This window comes from Cariama cristata, unplaced genomic scaffold, assembly GCF_000690535.1.
Source record: "Cariama cristata isolate BGI_N322 unplaced genomic scaffold, ASM69053v1 scaffold9588, whole genome shotgun sequence".
NCBI lineage: Eukaryota > Metazoa > Chordata > Aves > Cariamiformes > Cariamidae > Cariama > Cariama cristata.
Genome location: NW_009629499.1, coordinates 213,111 through 229,366, shown reverse-complemented (window position 1 = coordinate 229,366; position 16,256 = coordinate 213,111). Strand labels below are relative to the sequence as shown.

General features: G+C 47.4%; 1 protein-coding gene across 1 annotated transcript in view; it reads left to right on the top strand.

Annotated features, from left to right (window-relative positions):
- The first annotated feature begins 537 nt into the window (after nt 1-537).
- SH3PXD2A (SH3 and PX domains 2A) overlaps nt 538-16,256 on the top strand; it is a 182,044-nt gene continuing 166,325 nt past the window's right edge. Inside the window, exon 1 of the mRNA XM_009705187.1 lies at nt 538-613. Coding sequence (XP_009703489.1) covers nt 538-613 — 76 coding nt within the window. The remainder of the gene's footprint in view (nt 614-16,256) is intronic.

Genomic DNA, 16,256 nt, shown 5'->3' with positions numbered 1-16,256 from the left:
CAGTGGGAGGGATTTCCCCAAACCCATCTCTCTGTCCCTGGGAAAGCAGGAGTGCTCTTACTGGATCAGGGCAGTGGGCAGTGCCTTGCCAGCAAGAAGGCAGAGTAGGTGTTTTATTAAATATGCTTTAATCTGGTTGCTTGAACAGCATTTTTAGCCAGGCGGGTGGTCTGTCACACGGACAGGTAAAAACTCTGTCTCCACCAACGTGGGCAGGCTGTGGATTAGAGGCAAGGCATGTGTGTTGTAACAAAGAATGAAAGCCTAATTTTAGAATGCAGGCAAGGCCAGGCTCAGATGTCTGCCTGGGCCCTGTCCCAGCTTCTCTGAGCTGCCAGAAACTTGCCCTCCCTTTCTCGGAGTGAACTGTATCGTACCTTTTTATGTACAGACTCCCTTGCAATGAGGCAGAGTAATTCCTGCAGTTGCTTTGCTTTGCTAATCCTCTTTTAAACCACACACAGACTGAGATCCCCTGGGCCCTACACGGCCAGTCCATGTTTTCCCCCTAAGATGTTTGTTCTGTTTCCTTTACAGATGCAGCTTCTGGACAAGTTCCCTATTGAAGGAGGCCAGAAAGACCCCAAGCAAAGAATCATCCCTTTTCTACCAGGTAATACTGTGAGGAAAGCTCTAAATAATATGGGTGAGAGCAGTTGCGGATTGCAGTTCCCCAACCACCATCTCTAGTACTTTTTGTGACCACTCTTAGAAATGCCTTTTCCCTGGGAGCTCATACATGCAGCCTTGTGATACCAGACCTCCACCTCCTCCTAAAATAGCTGGCATGGTGTTTAGGGCTCCCAGGGGATCTTGCATAAGCTGTTCAGGTTCAGGTTGGTTCGTGCCCTGCCACACAAAGGGTTTCGATGGCTCTGGGGGGCTGTGCCTGAGCTTGGACTGCCAATTGCGAGGCCACTGGAGGCCACAGACACCGTCGTCTTCATTTCTGGATGCTGTGGCTCTGCAGGTGCTGTTACAGTACAATAAGGAATGAATAATTAGAGTTGCCACTGGGATATGAAGGAAACTGAAAGAAGGTTAAATGCAGACAGGGGTTTCTGCAACACTGGCCAAAAAGATAAGGAAATATCTCTTTGGTCTGAGCCACTGTCCCTCTGACAGCTTTCAGAGAGGACCTGGACATGATGGATATCCTCTCCTTAGGGTAACAGCACACACTTCCACACAGCTTCTTCTAGCAGCAACTGCAGGGATGGCACGGGGAGATGAGCCAGACCACAGCATGCTCTTGGAAATGCATGCTTGGGCCAGCTCTCTATTGTCTGACTGCACGATTCTGGCTGTTGGTTTAAAGTTTGGCTCACTGCTCTGCCTGCCAGAATAAATGGAGCGTTTTCAGCCTGTTAAAAGGCCCATTCTGTCTTTAACTATAAAAAGGAGATCCCAGCTCTTCCCCAAAGGTCTGTAAAGAGAAGCTGGGATGCGAGGGCTTAGTCCTCTCCAGGAGTGTGCTGCAGTCCTTGATGCTGTTTGCAGGCAGAGCAGCTGCTCCAGATGTGTGGTGAGCACAGCTCCAGGGCTAGCGGGGAAGCAGAGACTTGGAAACCAGCAGCATAAATACATGACACAAGCTGCAGTAGGGCAGCTGGGCAGCCTCCGTGGACCTTCTGGAAGGCAGCCCCAGGATCCGGGATTGATCTCTGCGGTGCTCTGTGCTGTGTCCAGACCCTCTGCAGCGGGGGGAGGTGGTGTTCCCTCCATTTCCAGCGTGGGATGAGGAGAGGAGTCCAAGCTTGGGCTCTCTTTCCAGCTGTGCCACCAACAAACTCATAGACGAGTCACCTTGTGAAACCTCTGTACGATGAGGATGGATATGGCTGGCCTGCCTTTCTTACTGGAAAGCATTTTGAGATTCTTGAAAAGCACTGTACAGCTGTGCAAATGGCTTTAGGTGAGAGGCTGTAGGAAAATGTCTGTCTGCAGGTAACAGTTGTTCCTCCTGTATTGACTGTCAATGGTCCATTTTTTTTTACTTTGTCCTAGAAAAATGTTGACTGAATGCAGGTGACTGATGCTCAGCCTGTGTGCAGTTCTTAATGATGAATATCCTGATAGATGAGTGGGTGATGTTTGCAGAGGATGACATACATCCCATATGCCCATTACAACACTTCCTACCCTTCCCACTCTCCAAGAACATGAGGGAGATGGTACTGCTGCGTGTCCTTGAGGAGAAGAGTTATATCTGGAAAACATTTGGGTTGACTTAGTGTCCCAAAGAGAAGCTGCCAGCATAGAATAGACCTCAGCTGTATTTAATTTAAAATTTCTGTGATATACGTTCTACTTTTGATATCGAATCTCTGCTTCTTTCTTGAACTGCTGAAAAGCTCTTGTTGCTTTACCCGGGAACAAGGTGACTCAGCTAAATGTCAAACAATGTCAAACTCTGTTAAATAAACTAGCTGCCATAATTAGAATACGCATGGCATTTCTGCAGCTGGAGTCGTGGCTTACTGAAACAAATACCTAACTACAAACTCCTTTAATTAAAAAACAGCAGGGCAGATGTTTGTTCTTAAATCCTACTGTTATGAAGATGTCATGATCTTCCTTGCTTATGATGGGCCTGATTCAGCCAAGCCAGAGTGACTCTGCATGCCGGGTTCTGAGTGCCTGGGGTTTGCCCGTGCCACTTGCAGACTTGGGCAGCTTCCCCCCATCAGGTCTAGTTTAGGAAGTCGATATATGCTAGCCCATGACTCCTGCTTGTCAGCAGTGCTGTGGTGCTCTCCTGAACTAAAGGCATCGTCTTAGCCTGGGAATTGAGCAGCCACCTTTGCAGACCCCGTTGCCGTGGCAGAGGATGCGTACGGGACAGGCTGGCAGGTCATCCATAGCATGGTGGAGCTGCAGCAGCAGCCCGTGCAGCCACTGCTCCATAGGCAGAAGCGGTGGTGGGGGGTGGTACCTGAATCTCCTGCTGCAGCGAGGAGCTGGAAAGGAAGAAGTGAGGGATGGCCGTGGTAGATCAGGCCAAAGGGCCACCTGGCCCTGGTGGTGGCCTGTTGTGGGTCCTGAAGGAAGGGTGAAATCTCTCCCTTTCAACACCCTGACTGTTTAGCAGTCGCAGCAGGGGTTGTGGGATCCAGGATGCTGGGTCTGGTTTTGGTGCGGAGCGGGAAAAAAGAAGATGTCTATAGGAATAGATAAATGGCCTTTGGGACACCTTCCTGGTCTCTCCATGATCATCTGGATGGCATGCAGGGCATGCAGAGGGTCTCATTGGGTGCAAGCAAGCTCCCACATCTCCTTCCCACAGGGAAAGGGCTAGCATGTGCTGAGCTGTCAGCCCAGTAGGATCAGGAGCACCAGTCAGCTATGCATCTGGAGCAAGAGGCTGGACAGTCCAGGTCCTGTTGCTTGGGCACAGTCATGCTGCATCTCAGCTTACTCCACACAACGCAGGGATGGTGATGTATAATCCTGATTTATGAGGAAAGCAAAAGGTTTCGCTGCAGGATTCATCCCCACCTGGGTGCAGATGATTACTGCTTTGATGACTTGTTACGTGTTGGCTGTGATTTTCGCTTTACGCACAGATGATAGCCCCCTTTGCATTCACTGCTGCTGGTTTGGGGCGATGACATAATTGCAAATTAGTGGGCAAGGTGCATCCCTGTTGGGGCAATCAAGATTTAGTATTTGACTGTGCTAGAAGCCTTTTACCTGTAAAAACTAAGGGAAGTGTAACAGTTCAGAGCCTTGCCCTCCAAGGAGAGACCATACTGGGTTCAACAGCAGGAAAGTGGTGTTTTTCTTTCCTCTAGACACCTTTATCTTTTATCAGTTTCTTTCTTCATATATGTTTTTCCCCCACTTCCATCTTACACAAGTAAGGATTATGCAGCTTTCAGTGCCATGAAGAGGCACAAGGAGATAATAAGCAATGTCAAGTAGTCCTGTAAAAGATGTCCTGTGGATAATTTTGTAGTTTTGTTTTACTTTTTGAGAGTCACGTCTATGCTTTCAATTTTTCTGTGAATTCTTTTTTTTTTTACCATATTGAGAGGGCAAAACTGATATTTTTCCTCCCCTTTTGCCATTTTATCTTCTTCCCATGAATTTTCCCTTTCTTCTCTCTGATTTTCCTTTTTACTGTTGGAAAAGTCTGTATCAGAGCAGTGAGGCAGAAGAAAACCACATAAGAAACCCTGTTTGTGGGGTGACCAGAGAACATTTTTGTAGTTAGCAGTACAAAATTTTTGTTTGGGAGGATGGAGGGAGAGTGTGAAAGTGTTAGACTAAAATTTGCTGCAAAACCCCCTTTCTAGACCGAAAACAGTTTGTCACTGTAAGAAGACCCAGATGAAAAGTGCTGTTTGACTGTGCCAGTGTGGCTGTTGGTTGAGCCCATTTGCAATGCACTGATTTCTCCATCACCTCTCCTGCCGAGTATTTGAAGAGCCATCTTTGGAGTGTGGACTTGACACTTTGCTCCCTCCCTGTCAAATACTTTTCTGTCTGCATCATCAGAGAGAAGAGATTATGGATTTGGGTTCCCTATTTCTGGGATCTTGAGGTGATTATTGAAGGAACTTCAGCTGGAAGGAGAGGACCGCCATGCTGAGCTTCTGGAGAACGCAGTGGCAAATACAAATGGAAGAGACCGGGCGATGCAACTCTGAGATTAACAGTTTTGCAGTGTTTGACCCAAGACTCCAGGGCTTGCATTGTTTTTAATTTCTCTCGGCACTAAGTGGAAGAGTCATCTGGAGACAAAGCTGAAGTTGAAGGGATGTCAGCTCTTCTTGCTCCACCGTGTCTTCCAAAGCACGGCCTTGGGGAAAACACATTGCATGGCATGAAATCATCCCATCTTGCTGGCTACTGTGCTGCAGATCCCTGCCGTGGAGAGGGGCTTGGGCTTTCCATGGCACACTGATGATGGCAGCCCCTTTCACTTGCTACCCGATTTGCAGCTTGGTCCTTGCCTGGACTTCAAACCGGTTCTGAGCCCTGCTGAAAAAACAGGAGGTTTTTGCATAGGCTGTGCTGGAAGGGGAAAATCCTCATGGGGTGCCTGCTCTGCAGCTTCCCTGCTGCCTGGAGAGGGAGACAGCGTGCTCGAGGAGACTGCTTTGTTTGCCTGGTTTTCTTTACCCTTGGGAAGCAAAGTCCTATCCCAGGGGCCCAAGGGGATCGGTGCAGGTTGCCCTACCAGCTGGGTCAGGCAGCTGCAGAAGCAACACCACGGCCTGGCTCCAGTCCCTGCCTCCAGCGCTTGGGAGTCTCTGCCAGAGAGGCCCCTTCTCTCTTCCTTTCTTCCCCACTCTGATTTTCCTCCTCCCTTGATTAGGGCAAGGAAAGAAGAAACTCTGCTTTTTGGGGCACGTGCTGCCAGCGGAGCTTGGTGGCTGCGTCCCGGGGCACTGGGAGGAATGCCAGCGTGGCGGATGAGATGTCAAACAGCCGTTGTCTGTGCCCTGATGACCTGCTTTCCCTCCCGCCCCAAGAAGAGAAGCGCCCTGGCACAACCTCAAAGGGGTCTCTGAGGCTTTTCTCCTTCCTCAGCCCCCAGGCAGCGGGAACACACAGTGCCCCTGCTGAGCCATTTCAAGGAGAGGCAGCAAATACAGGGCAGCAGGAAGATCCCTGCAGGTAGGACAGGTTTGGCCCCATTTTTTGCTCCCAAGCTTTGTTGCATGGCTTGTGCCAGCGATGGTGGGTGGGGAGTGGGGGGAGCTGCCTCCATGCCAGGAGGGCTTTGCCCCACTGCTTAATCTCTGGGCAAAGCTCCTGGTTCCTCAGAGAAGCTCCAGCCTCTCCTCCTCCAGCCCGAGGTTTGCTGGGGGCTGTTCCCCCAGCAAAGCAGGAGCTGGGGCTGCAAGCCCCAGCCGAGCCTGGCCCCACGCGTGAGTCAGGAGGGCTGCGGGAAGGGCGAGGTGTGGTGGCGGAGGACGCGGGAGGCCATCCCAGCACCGCCCAGATACCTGGGCTGGCAAGGGGTGCCGGCGGGCGGGAGCCTCCCCATTTTGCACAATGCAGGAGGATGGGGAATAACCTCTCGCCAACGCCGGCCGGGACCTTCCTCACCTGTTTCTACCATTCACAGGCTGCACTGGGGAAAGAGATCTGCTGATGAACTGCATCCCAGGTGGATATGTCTGCTTTTTGGTTTCAGTTTGGTGTGTTGTTTTGTTTGTTTTTTTTTTTTTTCCCTCTCCCCTTTCCAATGCTGTCTTTGGGGAAGAGGAAGCTGAGGAGAAAGGCTTGAACAGGTTTGCAACAGCAGGATTTCATCCCTGGTGACAAGAGCAGGTTTTTTTCGTCTTGGTTGCGTTTATTCCATCTTTACTCCTTTTGTTTTGCTCCGGGCTGGAGGAGGAACAGTGTTTTGTTCAGGGATCTTGGGTGGTTATTCTTGCGCTGAAGGAGAGATGACGGACTCATCCTAACATCAGCACCGCGGTGACCTTCAGATCCAGCGGTTTGTGTTCCACCCGTGTAAATTGAGACCAGGATCAGCAAAATTAGGATGCGGACATGTGTAATTTTGTCAAAGGTGCTGCATTTCAGCGGTGGTCAGTGCATGCGAGGTATTTTCAATGTTTATTCTGCACACCTTGGGAGACAGGAGGCACAGTGACTGTAAGGAGCTCACTGGCTGGGGAGGACCCTTAGGAATCTCAGAGATACTCTTACTGTAGGCTACTTTCTGTTTTGCAGAGGTGGCTGCTAGCTGGACATTTAAAGGGAAATGCAGTCCCTCTCCTAATTCTTAGCTGGGTTTTATGTGCAAAAAAATATTTAATTTCAGACTTGTTTTCTATTCTTTTATTATCGTCTCGTTCAGTGCTCTGAGCCAGGGCAACAAGGTGTTAGTAAGTGATTTTAATGTCTCTGTGGAGTTATTTTGAATTCCTGACCTACATGGAAATGAAGAGTGATGCAGCAGTTCAGAGATAGCCAAAAAGTAGCTTAAAGGTTAGGGAAAAAAAAAGAAAAAGGAGAGATCAGATAAAGTTCTCTTTATCCTAGACTCAGTCATATCTTACTTTTTATATTAAAATATGAATTAAGTTATCTTAAACAGCATTCCTTTAATACGCAGAGGTAGTCTTGCAGGTGCAATAGGTAGACACACACACACAGAGGAGAGTCTCAGGTGTCTGGTTTGCTGAGCCTTACCTGCGTAACACAAATAACTGAGATATTGTGCTGTGCTTCTCTGAATATGAAGCAGCAAACTTTCTTGAATGGAGAAAGAGGGGGTCTGTCCACCATCCCCTTCCACCCACCTGCAGTAAATCAGCGTTGCCGTCCTCTGTCCCCACCTCAGAGGATCTGCCAGGGGGTGGCACTGCGGCAGGGGTTGCTTGGGGCTTAAACAGCTATGGAGAGCTTTTTGGGGGGCATTCCATAATGCAATAGAATTTCCTTTTAGTATACATATTTTCAGTTTTCCTGCATGTTCGTTGATAGGGGATAGTGCCTCCAGGTTTAAAATGAACTTATATTTGAGCCAGCGCAAGGCAGCTAACAGGTCCTTGGCTTGTTTCCGCTCCAGCTTATTTAGGACTTGGGTGATGCCGAGCTTCTGGTGGGCTGCTCTTCAGCAGCTCCTATTGTTTGGGAAAGTGGTTTCTATTGTTTCTTTCTATTTTCTGCCTTGCTAGGAGAGCTGTTGTGGAAAATTCATCTCCTGTCTCTCACAAGAGGAGAATGGATTTCCTGTCGGCTCCAGGCTTGAAGGGAAAGCAGGGGATGCCGGGAGGAAGCGGCTGTTCCTTGGCCGGGCGGTGAGACGATTGATGATTTCAAAAGGGGCAGGCAGGCGTATTATTTTCTTTGGGCTCCGTGGAGATATTTTTAGGGTTTAAGTCTTTTCTGGTTGAAAGATGAAGTCGTCAAGTGTGAGGTCATAGGATGCCCTTAGGCTGCTTCCTATTGAAGAAACTGCGGAAAAGGCAACCGCCAGCGACCGCCGGCCGTGGAAGGGGCTGTAACGAGCCCAACGTAATGGAGTGCAGGGGAGCTTTTGGCTTTACATGTGGAGCCTCTTTCACAGGTGTCATTGGACCTTCTGGAGGTCTTCGGGCGTTAATAGGGCATGAGCCAAAGGCCTGATTTCATTACAAAAGGCAGAAAAAAGGAAAAGGAAAAAAAAAAAAACCCACGATGCTGGCATCTGGCCAAGTACCTGGTCCACTTCCCTCTCTCTCAGTCTCTTCTGGGTCCTTTCTCAGCTTACAGATCCAAAATCCACCAGCCGGCAGCTGAAACGAGGGGCTGGAATAGGAGGAACCTACAGAGTATTTTTCAGGGGCTTGTACCTGCTCCTCTCACACAGGTTAAGAGCTGGTATTTTCCTCAACCAGAAACCACCTCTGGGCAGAAATCAGCATATGCAGAACATGATGTGCCTTCATTAGACCATTTGAGTCTCCTGATGAGAATTTTGTAATGATCAAGCCACAGTTTCAAAACAAAGGGGTTTTGGTTTGGATTTGCTTGAAGCCAGAGGTAATTTATTTTTTTTTTTATTTTTTTGAGCACTGGATACTAAACTGAAAAGGCCAGGGCAGGTTTTCAGTGCAGTATAGCTGCTTGGACTCCTTGGGGAAATATACAGACGTTTTTACTCAGAAATTAGTTGGATTTTGATTCTTGTTTTTAAAGGCAATAAATAAACACGATTATAGACTTGAAAAGCAGTTTGAGCTGCGTTGGGCTCGTCGTTTCCTCGGGCAGCCATTCCAGATGAGTATGCCCTCTGCTACTATAATTACTTTTCAAAAATAACTCTACAAGTCTGTAATCTAAAGTGGGTGGTATGTAGCAAGTCTGAGAGCATTCTGCATTCAGCCCACAGGCTGGGGAGAGGGTGGCTTTATATAAGGGTTTGCTTGTCTTCATCTCTGCGTTGAAATCTGACTTTTTCCCACAATCCATCAACAAATGGCCCATATAATGAAAGTGCTTTTTAACATGGGAGTCAGGCTTGCCAGGGGCTCGGATGGCTTTGCAGCCCCACAGGCTCTAAATACTGCCTCTGAATGTTACCTCTCTGCCTGATCTTGTCTCTGTTGCGTTCAGATTTAAGCTGCCTGGTCAATAGAGAAGAGCAGAGCCCAGCTGAGATTCACAGTTAAGTAATAGTTTAGACCTCTGTTTGAATCTGTTTTCAGCCCACTTTGCCTTTTGACTGAGCCAACTGCTTTATTTGTATACTCACATGCTTAAAATAGGTTGTGATTATTTTTTTCCTGTGGATTGGAAACAATGAACCTGGGAATTTGCTGCTTGATCGCAAGTGATTTCTCCTACTTTATTTTCTCTATCTATTAAGCTTTTGGGGTGCTGATGTTCTTAAGTGTGGTGTGTTTGCAGACCTCCCTGCTCCACAATGCAGCTATTTTCAGGCTCTCTTGAACATGTTACTCATAAGGGGATCTTTATACACAGGAGCAGAGTGAGGGGATACCGCGGGCAAGGATTTGCCAAACTGAATCTATTTCCACCATAATGAAATAACCCATGGCAGTAGACCCAGGGCTTTTTTGGAGTTGTAGTCCTGTTTAATGGGAAAGCTGAGGTGGAGAGAGGGACATAACGTGGGAATTAGAAAGAGGAAACCAGGAGTAGGTAGATGAGGAAAAGAAAGTCCTAGAAGTGGGAAATTCAATCCTCTTGAGCTTCTCCCATTCAGAGAGGTGCTAATACAGGCCCCAGGCTTGTACTCAGGATGGAGGTAATTAATGTTTGCTCTCAAATTTCCTTGGGTCTGAAGTTAAGTACTTTCACCATGTCATTTTCTATCAGGGTTTTGCCACCTCTAAATAAAGAGCAGAAAATTACGTTCCTCCTGCTTTTCCATCCTAAGCATCAGCAAGTTCAGACTTGCAGATTCCTGCTTATGTTCAGGGCTCTGAACAGCACAGGGCTGACCCAGAATAAGCAAAACATTTGCAATCTGGTTTGGCCCTTGATGGGTCTTTATTGGGGGTGTTTGGGCTGGTGGGCAGACTTCACTTTCACCGTTAGATGTGATTCCCACCAAATTCTTCCAACTCTTCCCACCAAACCAGGATAGCTTGGTACCCTCTCAGGCAAGCAGTAAAACCGTCAGACCAGAGTACAGGGTCAAGGCATTTGTGCCTGTTCCCACTGGGCAGTGTTGCCACCGCTGGTCTATTGAAATCATTCAATGGGAACAGCAGAAGGGAAAATATTCCTATCTTAATCCTGACTCCTACAAAACAGACTGAATGCAGAATTGTGTGTTTAGCAAATTTCCTCTTGGGAAGAGAAGTGTCCTATAGATAATAATCCTTTTAGCAACATCTCTAGTGAATGAGGCATTGTCCAAAGAACAAAGAAAAAATCGCAAGCTTGAAATATGCCTGAATTTCCTGAGTGCGCCTGCCGCTGCGTGCAGGCAGGAAGCTGTGTTAGTCTGGTTTGGATGTTTGCTCTGAAGTGGCGTAAACAGAGTGTCGGGTCTCCCGGAATCCCAATCTGACCCATGGACCAGGGGATAGGGGTTCTTCTAAGCTGCAGCTACGAGAAGGACTACCATAGTCATGCAGCTCTGTGCCTGTGTCCCTGACTGTCCTGTCTCCCCTCTGACCAAATCCATCCTCTGAAGATCCCGGGTGGGTGGAGGAACCAGCAGAAGAGATGAGCAGTAGAGCCCCAGTAGACCCAGCACACCCGGGTGTTAAGCTGCCAGGCAGCAGGGAACTCATTTCCTGCACAATTATGAAAACAGCTGATCTGTGACATTTTAAGAAGGGGGAGAAAGTACAGGGCAAGGGAAGGAAGGCCCCGGCTATGTAAATATTTACTTTTGCACAATGTCTCAGCCACCTGCTTCTCCCAGGGACTGGGAGAAGAAGAGGTTGCTTGCTGCTGGCTCTGGTATGCGGTGACAGGGGGCAAGAGAGGCACCAGTGGGCTGCCCACAGCTGGAAGGAGCCTGCAGTCTGCCAGGCACAAGCTGCTCTGCTGGAGTGTGATACTGCCCTGCTTGACCCCCCTGTTCCCTGCTGCATCCCACAGCCAGGGATGTGCTGCTGGACCACCAAGAGCTTGCTTGAACCACCTGCCTGGACCTCTCTTCCTGCTCCTTGGTCTTGCTCTAACAAAGCCAAGCTAGTGAGGTACCCCTGCTAGTGAGGTATATCCTGCTCCTTCCCAGAGAGCAGCCTTGGGAGAGGGCTTGGGGAAGTGAAGGCACAAAGGTTTCAGGATAGTACTGCTGCAGGCAGATGAAGTGTCCAGGATCTGGGGGCTACGGCATCTCGTGTGATGCCGCCACCAGGTCATATGCCTACTGCCAGCCAGGTCTAGAGCAGACATGAGCCGTGTTGTGTGCAGAGGAGGCACTTACTAGACCTGATTGAAAAAGATCCTTGGACACAAGTCAAGAAAAGACCCTCAAAGACTGGGAAAAGATTTTCTTTTGATCATGGCATTGTTCAACCTGATATAATCCCAATTTCAATTCCTTTCCCTCACCTTAGACAAAAATGTTATTTTTTCCAGCCCTGTCTACGAGAGGGTGAATTGATGCTCTCTGGTCTGTAAATGCTGCTCAGTTGTCCTTTCATTAGCTCTCCTCGGCTGGGGAGGCTGGTGCAGTGCCATGCAGACGCTGTGTACATTTGACGCAGTATCTGACTGCCGGGGCAGCTCCAAAGTCCCTCCCATGTGTACTCAGCAGGTGGAGGGAAGGCAGCAGCATGCTTTGCCTGAAGTCCAATTAGTCTGTGTTTGTAGCCAGGATTGCACCATCTAAGCCACGTTTCTGCAGTACAGCAGCCTGCAGTGGTTGCGTCAACACAAAGTGACCTGGATGTAAGGAGATTCGGTGACTCCCAGTAATAGTGACACCGATCCACTGGTGAGTCTCAGCATGTTCTGCTCTCCCAGCGCTGACTGTGAAACCAGAAGAGTTGGAATAGGTGGAATTCAGAGATTTGTTTCATGCAGGTGGTTGATGTGGTAACAGAGGTGCCTCCAGCCTGCTCCCCTTCATCCCTTTCGTTGAGGAAATACTGACTAAGCTCACTCCCCAGGACATACACCATCACTCAGTGAATAAACACGAGGGATTTGTGTTGTGGGTTAATTCTACTGCTGGAACTCAAACCCCATCCATGGTGAGATGACATCTTTTTTTCTTGGAAAGGGACCAAGGTTAAGAAGGCAAGGAAGGCAGGTTAGTTAAAATATGTCAAAGTCTCTTGGGTGTAAGTAAGGACTATAAATAAAAGCCTTTTAACGTGGAAAAGAACTTTAGAATGATATGATCAGGTTCAGTTTAGTCTAAATATTGTTTTATGCCATAAAGCTGTTACCAAGTTTTGGTTCAATTGCAATAGTTTTATGGCTTCAGTGTAGTGGGAACAGTTGCAGCCTTTATGCAGGTAAAGCGTTTCCTCTGAAATGTTTGCAGTGAGACTGCTGTAGCGTGCGGGAACCTGGGACTGAAACTGCCTGGAAATGAATAGCCAGGAAGGTGACCTTCTCGAGCTCTTTTCTTTCTCTGTTCCAGAGTAACTGCACAATCTAAGGATTTATATCATGAACCATGAGGGGATTTAAATGAGGTTTAGTTTTACATTCTTGTTAATGAATCCTCAAACTTAGTAATAAAAGCTGAACATTTTTACTTATTTCCTCTTAAGCTGCAAGCATGTCTGATTCAGCAGCGTCTTGAGATGATTTGTCAGGATGAGAAAATAAGTCACGTCCCTCTTCCTCTTGGGATTAATAGGGAACTAGAATAATCCTGTACCGATAATATTATTTCAGTTGGGTTTACATAATAGCCTGGAAATGGTTACACTCAATGCAATGCGTTGCAATCATAATGTTTCATCCTTTGAAGTTAGGTTAATTCATGTCACAGTGTCAAATCTGCACAAATAATAAAACACTTCTTTTTTCCCCCCTCAGCTTTTCTTAACTAGCCCTCATTTTCTGATCCAAGTTTTACTATGGTCAGTTAGAAGTGAGTGGATTTTAATGCTGTTTCTGCAGATACCCAGCACTATCACAGCCCGAAAAGTCTCACATTTGGTGCATTTACATGTCAGTGTGGCTGTGGGTTTAGGAAGATCCTAGTGTTTTTAAGGAGTCTTGCTGTGTGCATGCCTATGCTCAAAAGATCTGCAGAGCACGAATAATTCCACCAAAATCACTGTAGCTGACCCTCTCTGTGAGCCAAGGTTTTCCACACGCATCTGGACCCTTATTCCTGGCTTACATTAGAGAAAGGGAGAGAAATCAGGCCCCCCATAATTACTTACAAGCTGCGAGCTAGGCACATATGTAAATATTTTCAGGGTCACAACTTAGCTCTTTATTTTTAATACGCTTTGTTATTAGTAATCATTTTTGAAGAGATTGAAAATCCCACCCATAAGTTTCTATAGCGTCAAGCCTACTCAGCCTTGACCTCTGCTCCCAGTAGTATCATTGGATTTACTGTTGACTTGAGCAGGAGCTGTCACAGCGGGTCTGAGTGCTTTTGAGAACCATTTCCCTGTGTTTTTCTGTATAAAACCCATCACTGTAGCTGCCGGATTATATGACACTAGGGTTTAAAATGATTTAAGAATGAAATCAAACTGATAGCTTTATTACATCTTAGCCTTGTTAAGTAAAGTAAATTTGCTTTCTTTCTAAGACAAAGCGACCGGGTCTGAGTGCTTTTGAGAACCATTTCCCTGTGTTTTTCTGTATAAAACCCATCACTGTAGCTGCCGGATTATATGACACTAGGGTTTAAAATGATTTAAGAATGAAATCAAACTGATAACAAGGCTAAGATGTAATAAAGCTAAGTAAAGTAAATTTGCTTTCTTTCTAAGACAAAGCGACTTTCACAAGGTTTTAGTTTTCTCTGACCCAAGTGGAAAAACAATGGAGTTTGGTTCATTCTGTGCGTGCATGCTGGCCATGTGTCGATACTGCTCTTGTGAAGCCCTGGAGATAACATCCCGCACCCACCACCATGCGTGGGCTTGCTCTGGGCACGTGGGAGAAGGTGAGGGGGGCTGGTGCCCACTTAGGGAGCTTGGTTTCAGTTTCTCTCTGTCCCCCAACCATAGGGTGTCATCTTGGGAATCATCAGTTAAGCCCATGTTTAGTCATTAATTCTGCCCAAGGCTCATCCCTAGTTTTCCCCACTGCCAGAGGTGCTTTACAAATAGGAAACAGAAGATACAGGGGGCCAGGTGGGATATAGAGGGTCCAAATCTACTCCCAGACTCTCTGCACTTCTTTTATTGGGGGGAAAAAGAGAGACAAACTAGAATTGCCCTATTTCCCCATGGTATTAAAAGAATAAATCCGTAAAACATTGTGTAGCACTCAAATACTGCAGCACTGAAGTCCTGTAATTACCTATACCCAACTGGTGCCTTTATTGCTGTGCTTAAAGCCCCCATGATCACATCTGTGTGCAGATGTCCTCTAGAGCAGGGTGGTCTTGTGCTGTAACAGTAATGATAACTGCTTTGTTCTTATGGATTAGATTATTCCTCACAAGTTGTTCTCTGTTTCACGGGAGGTCAGCTATACTCATCATCTGTTAGGATTTTGTCCCCTGGGCCTCCCTTTTATTTTTTTATTTTTTTTTTACAATTAAACCAGATCCTTTGTTCTGCAGTGTCAGCAGATAGGAGCGTTCCTCCAGGAAGCTGTGAAAATAAAAACGTGCGGGCAAGGGTGTTGCCTCTCTCTGCGGCTTTCTGCTCCTCTTCTCCCATCGCCAGCTCCCCGTGCACAATGCTTGCTCCAAGAGGTGGTTGTATCCTCTCTATACCGTCCATTCCTCAGTTCACCTCCCCTTGAAAAGAGAGTCCAGATGTTATAATCCTCTGGTAAGGCCTAAAACTGGCAGGATTTTTGTGTTTGTTTCCCTCCTCCTGTTTTATTTTCATAAGCCTATAGATTGACTTTATTTCTCTTAAAGGTTTCTAGGCTGGGAGACTGCTATTCATCCACTTTTAATTAAAGCAGTATAGGGAATTAGGCCCTTCATAGGGGTGGTTTCGGTGATGGCTATGAATGTTTTTGTTAGTTTTCCTCCCTTCTGAGCAAATGCTTGGAAGTGTGAGTTGGAGCTTAAGCTTTTTAATTACTGGGGAGTAAAATTACTACATTATGGGGAAGTGATTTCTTTGCAAAGGAAAAACTGTTTCTTGGCTGCTGCTGTGTGCAATAGTGTAACTAAAAGAGGGCAGTTCAGCGCTGCATCCTCAGAGGATAGGAGGCTGGTGGGTGCAACGAGGGAATAAGAATTTGGGCATCAAAGGGCTGAGGGAGTTGGTGGGGCGGCGCAGGGTGATCCGCGGCCTTTGCAGTATGGCATGAAGGAGGGGAGGTGGTGGGAGCCCCGTCCTTCCTCCTGGCAGTGCCCAGCTATTTCCCACAAGAGTCTGGTTTAGATTAGGCTACCCAAGGCACAGTTTCTCTTGTCGTTGATGATACCACAGAGTGTGGGTGTAGGGCTGAGAGCTTCTGGGAGCGCGAAGTACTGCTATTACCAGGCGATTTACAGTCTCTCGCTCCCGTTCTTCAAAGCAACGCTCCCGGGCTTATGAAGCACAACCTCATGCAAACATTGGTGCCGAGAGGGTGTAGGAACCTCCCGTTGGCATATGGGGATCACGGACTGGGATTTTTCTGGATCTTGGGGAAGGCAGCAAAAGCCTCCTTCCCAAGAATCTGATTATTTTGGGCGAGCAAGCAATGAATCTCAAGAGCAGGTCTCAGGCTGACCTAGGGAAGCAGCTGGCTTTTCCGTCTGGAGTATTCACATTATTTCAGGATAGTTTTAAAGTGTGAAAGGTTCCAACAGGAAATTTTCAGAAGAGCCCAAGTGTCAACTGACCCTGGCTCCTGTTTGCTGGAGTGTCAGTGTGTTCCCGGTGTGTGTTTGGAAATTTGACTTCTGTTTCAAATTGGTTAGCTATTTTAATACAATGGAAGGAAAGCTATTACCCTGAGTGTCAAGAGCATCAGTATGCTTTCAGGAAAACTTGTATTTCCCTGTGGGTCCTTGGGGCGAGGGGATAATCCTCTTCAGTCTTATGAAGTGCTGTCTTTTGCTTCTGTCCTTCTTTCACGTAGCGTGTTTCCAGCACAAGGTTGCAGCTTCTCTTGGCTTCCTCAGCCTCATGAGCCACACGTAGGTCCTTGCTGTGCTGCAGAGCAGCCAGCACGGGTGTTTGTGTCCCTTTCTGAAGTCCTTTGGGTCCATCTCAGTGCCATCC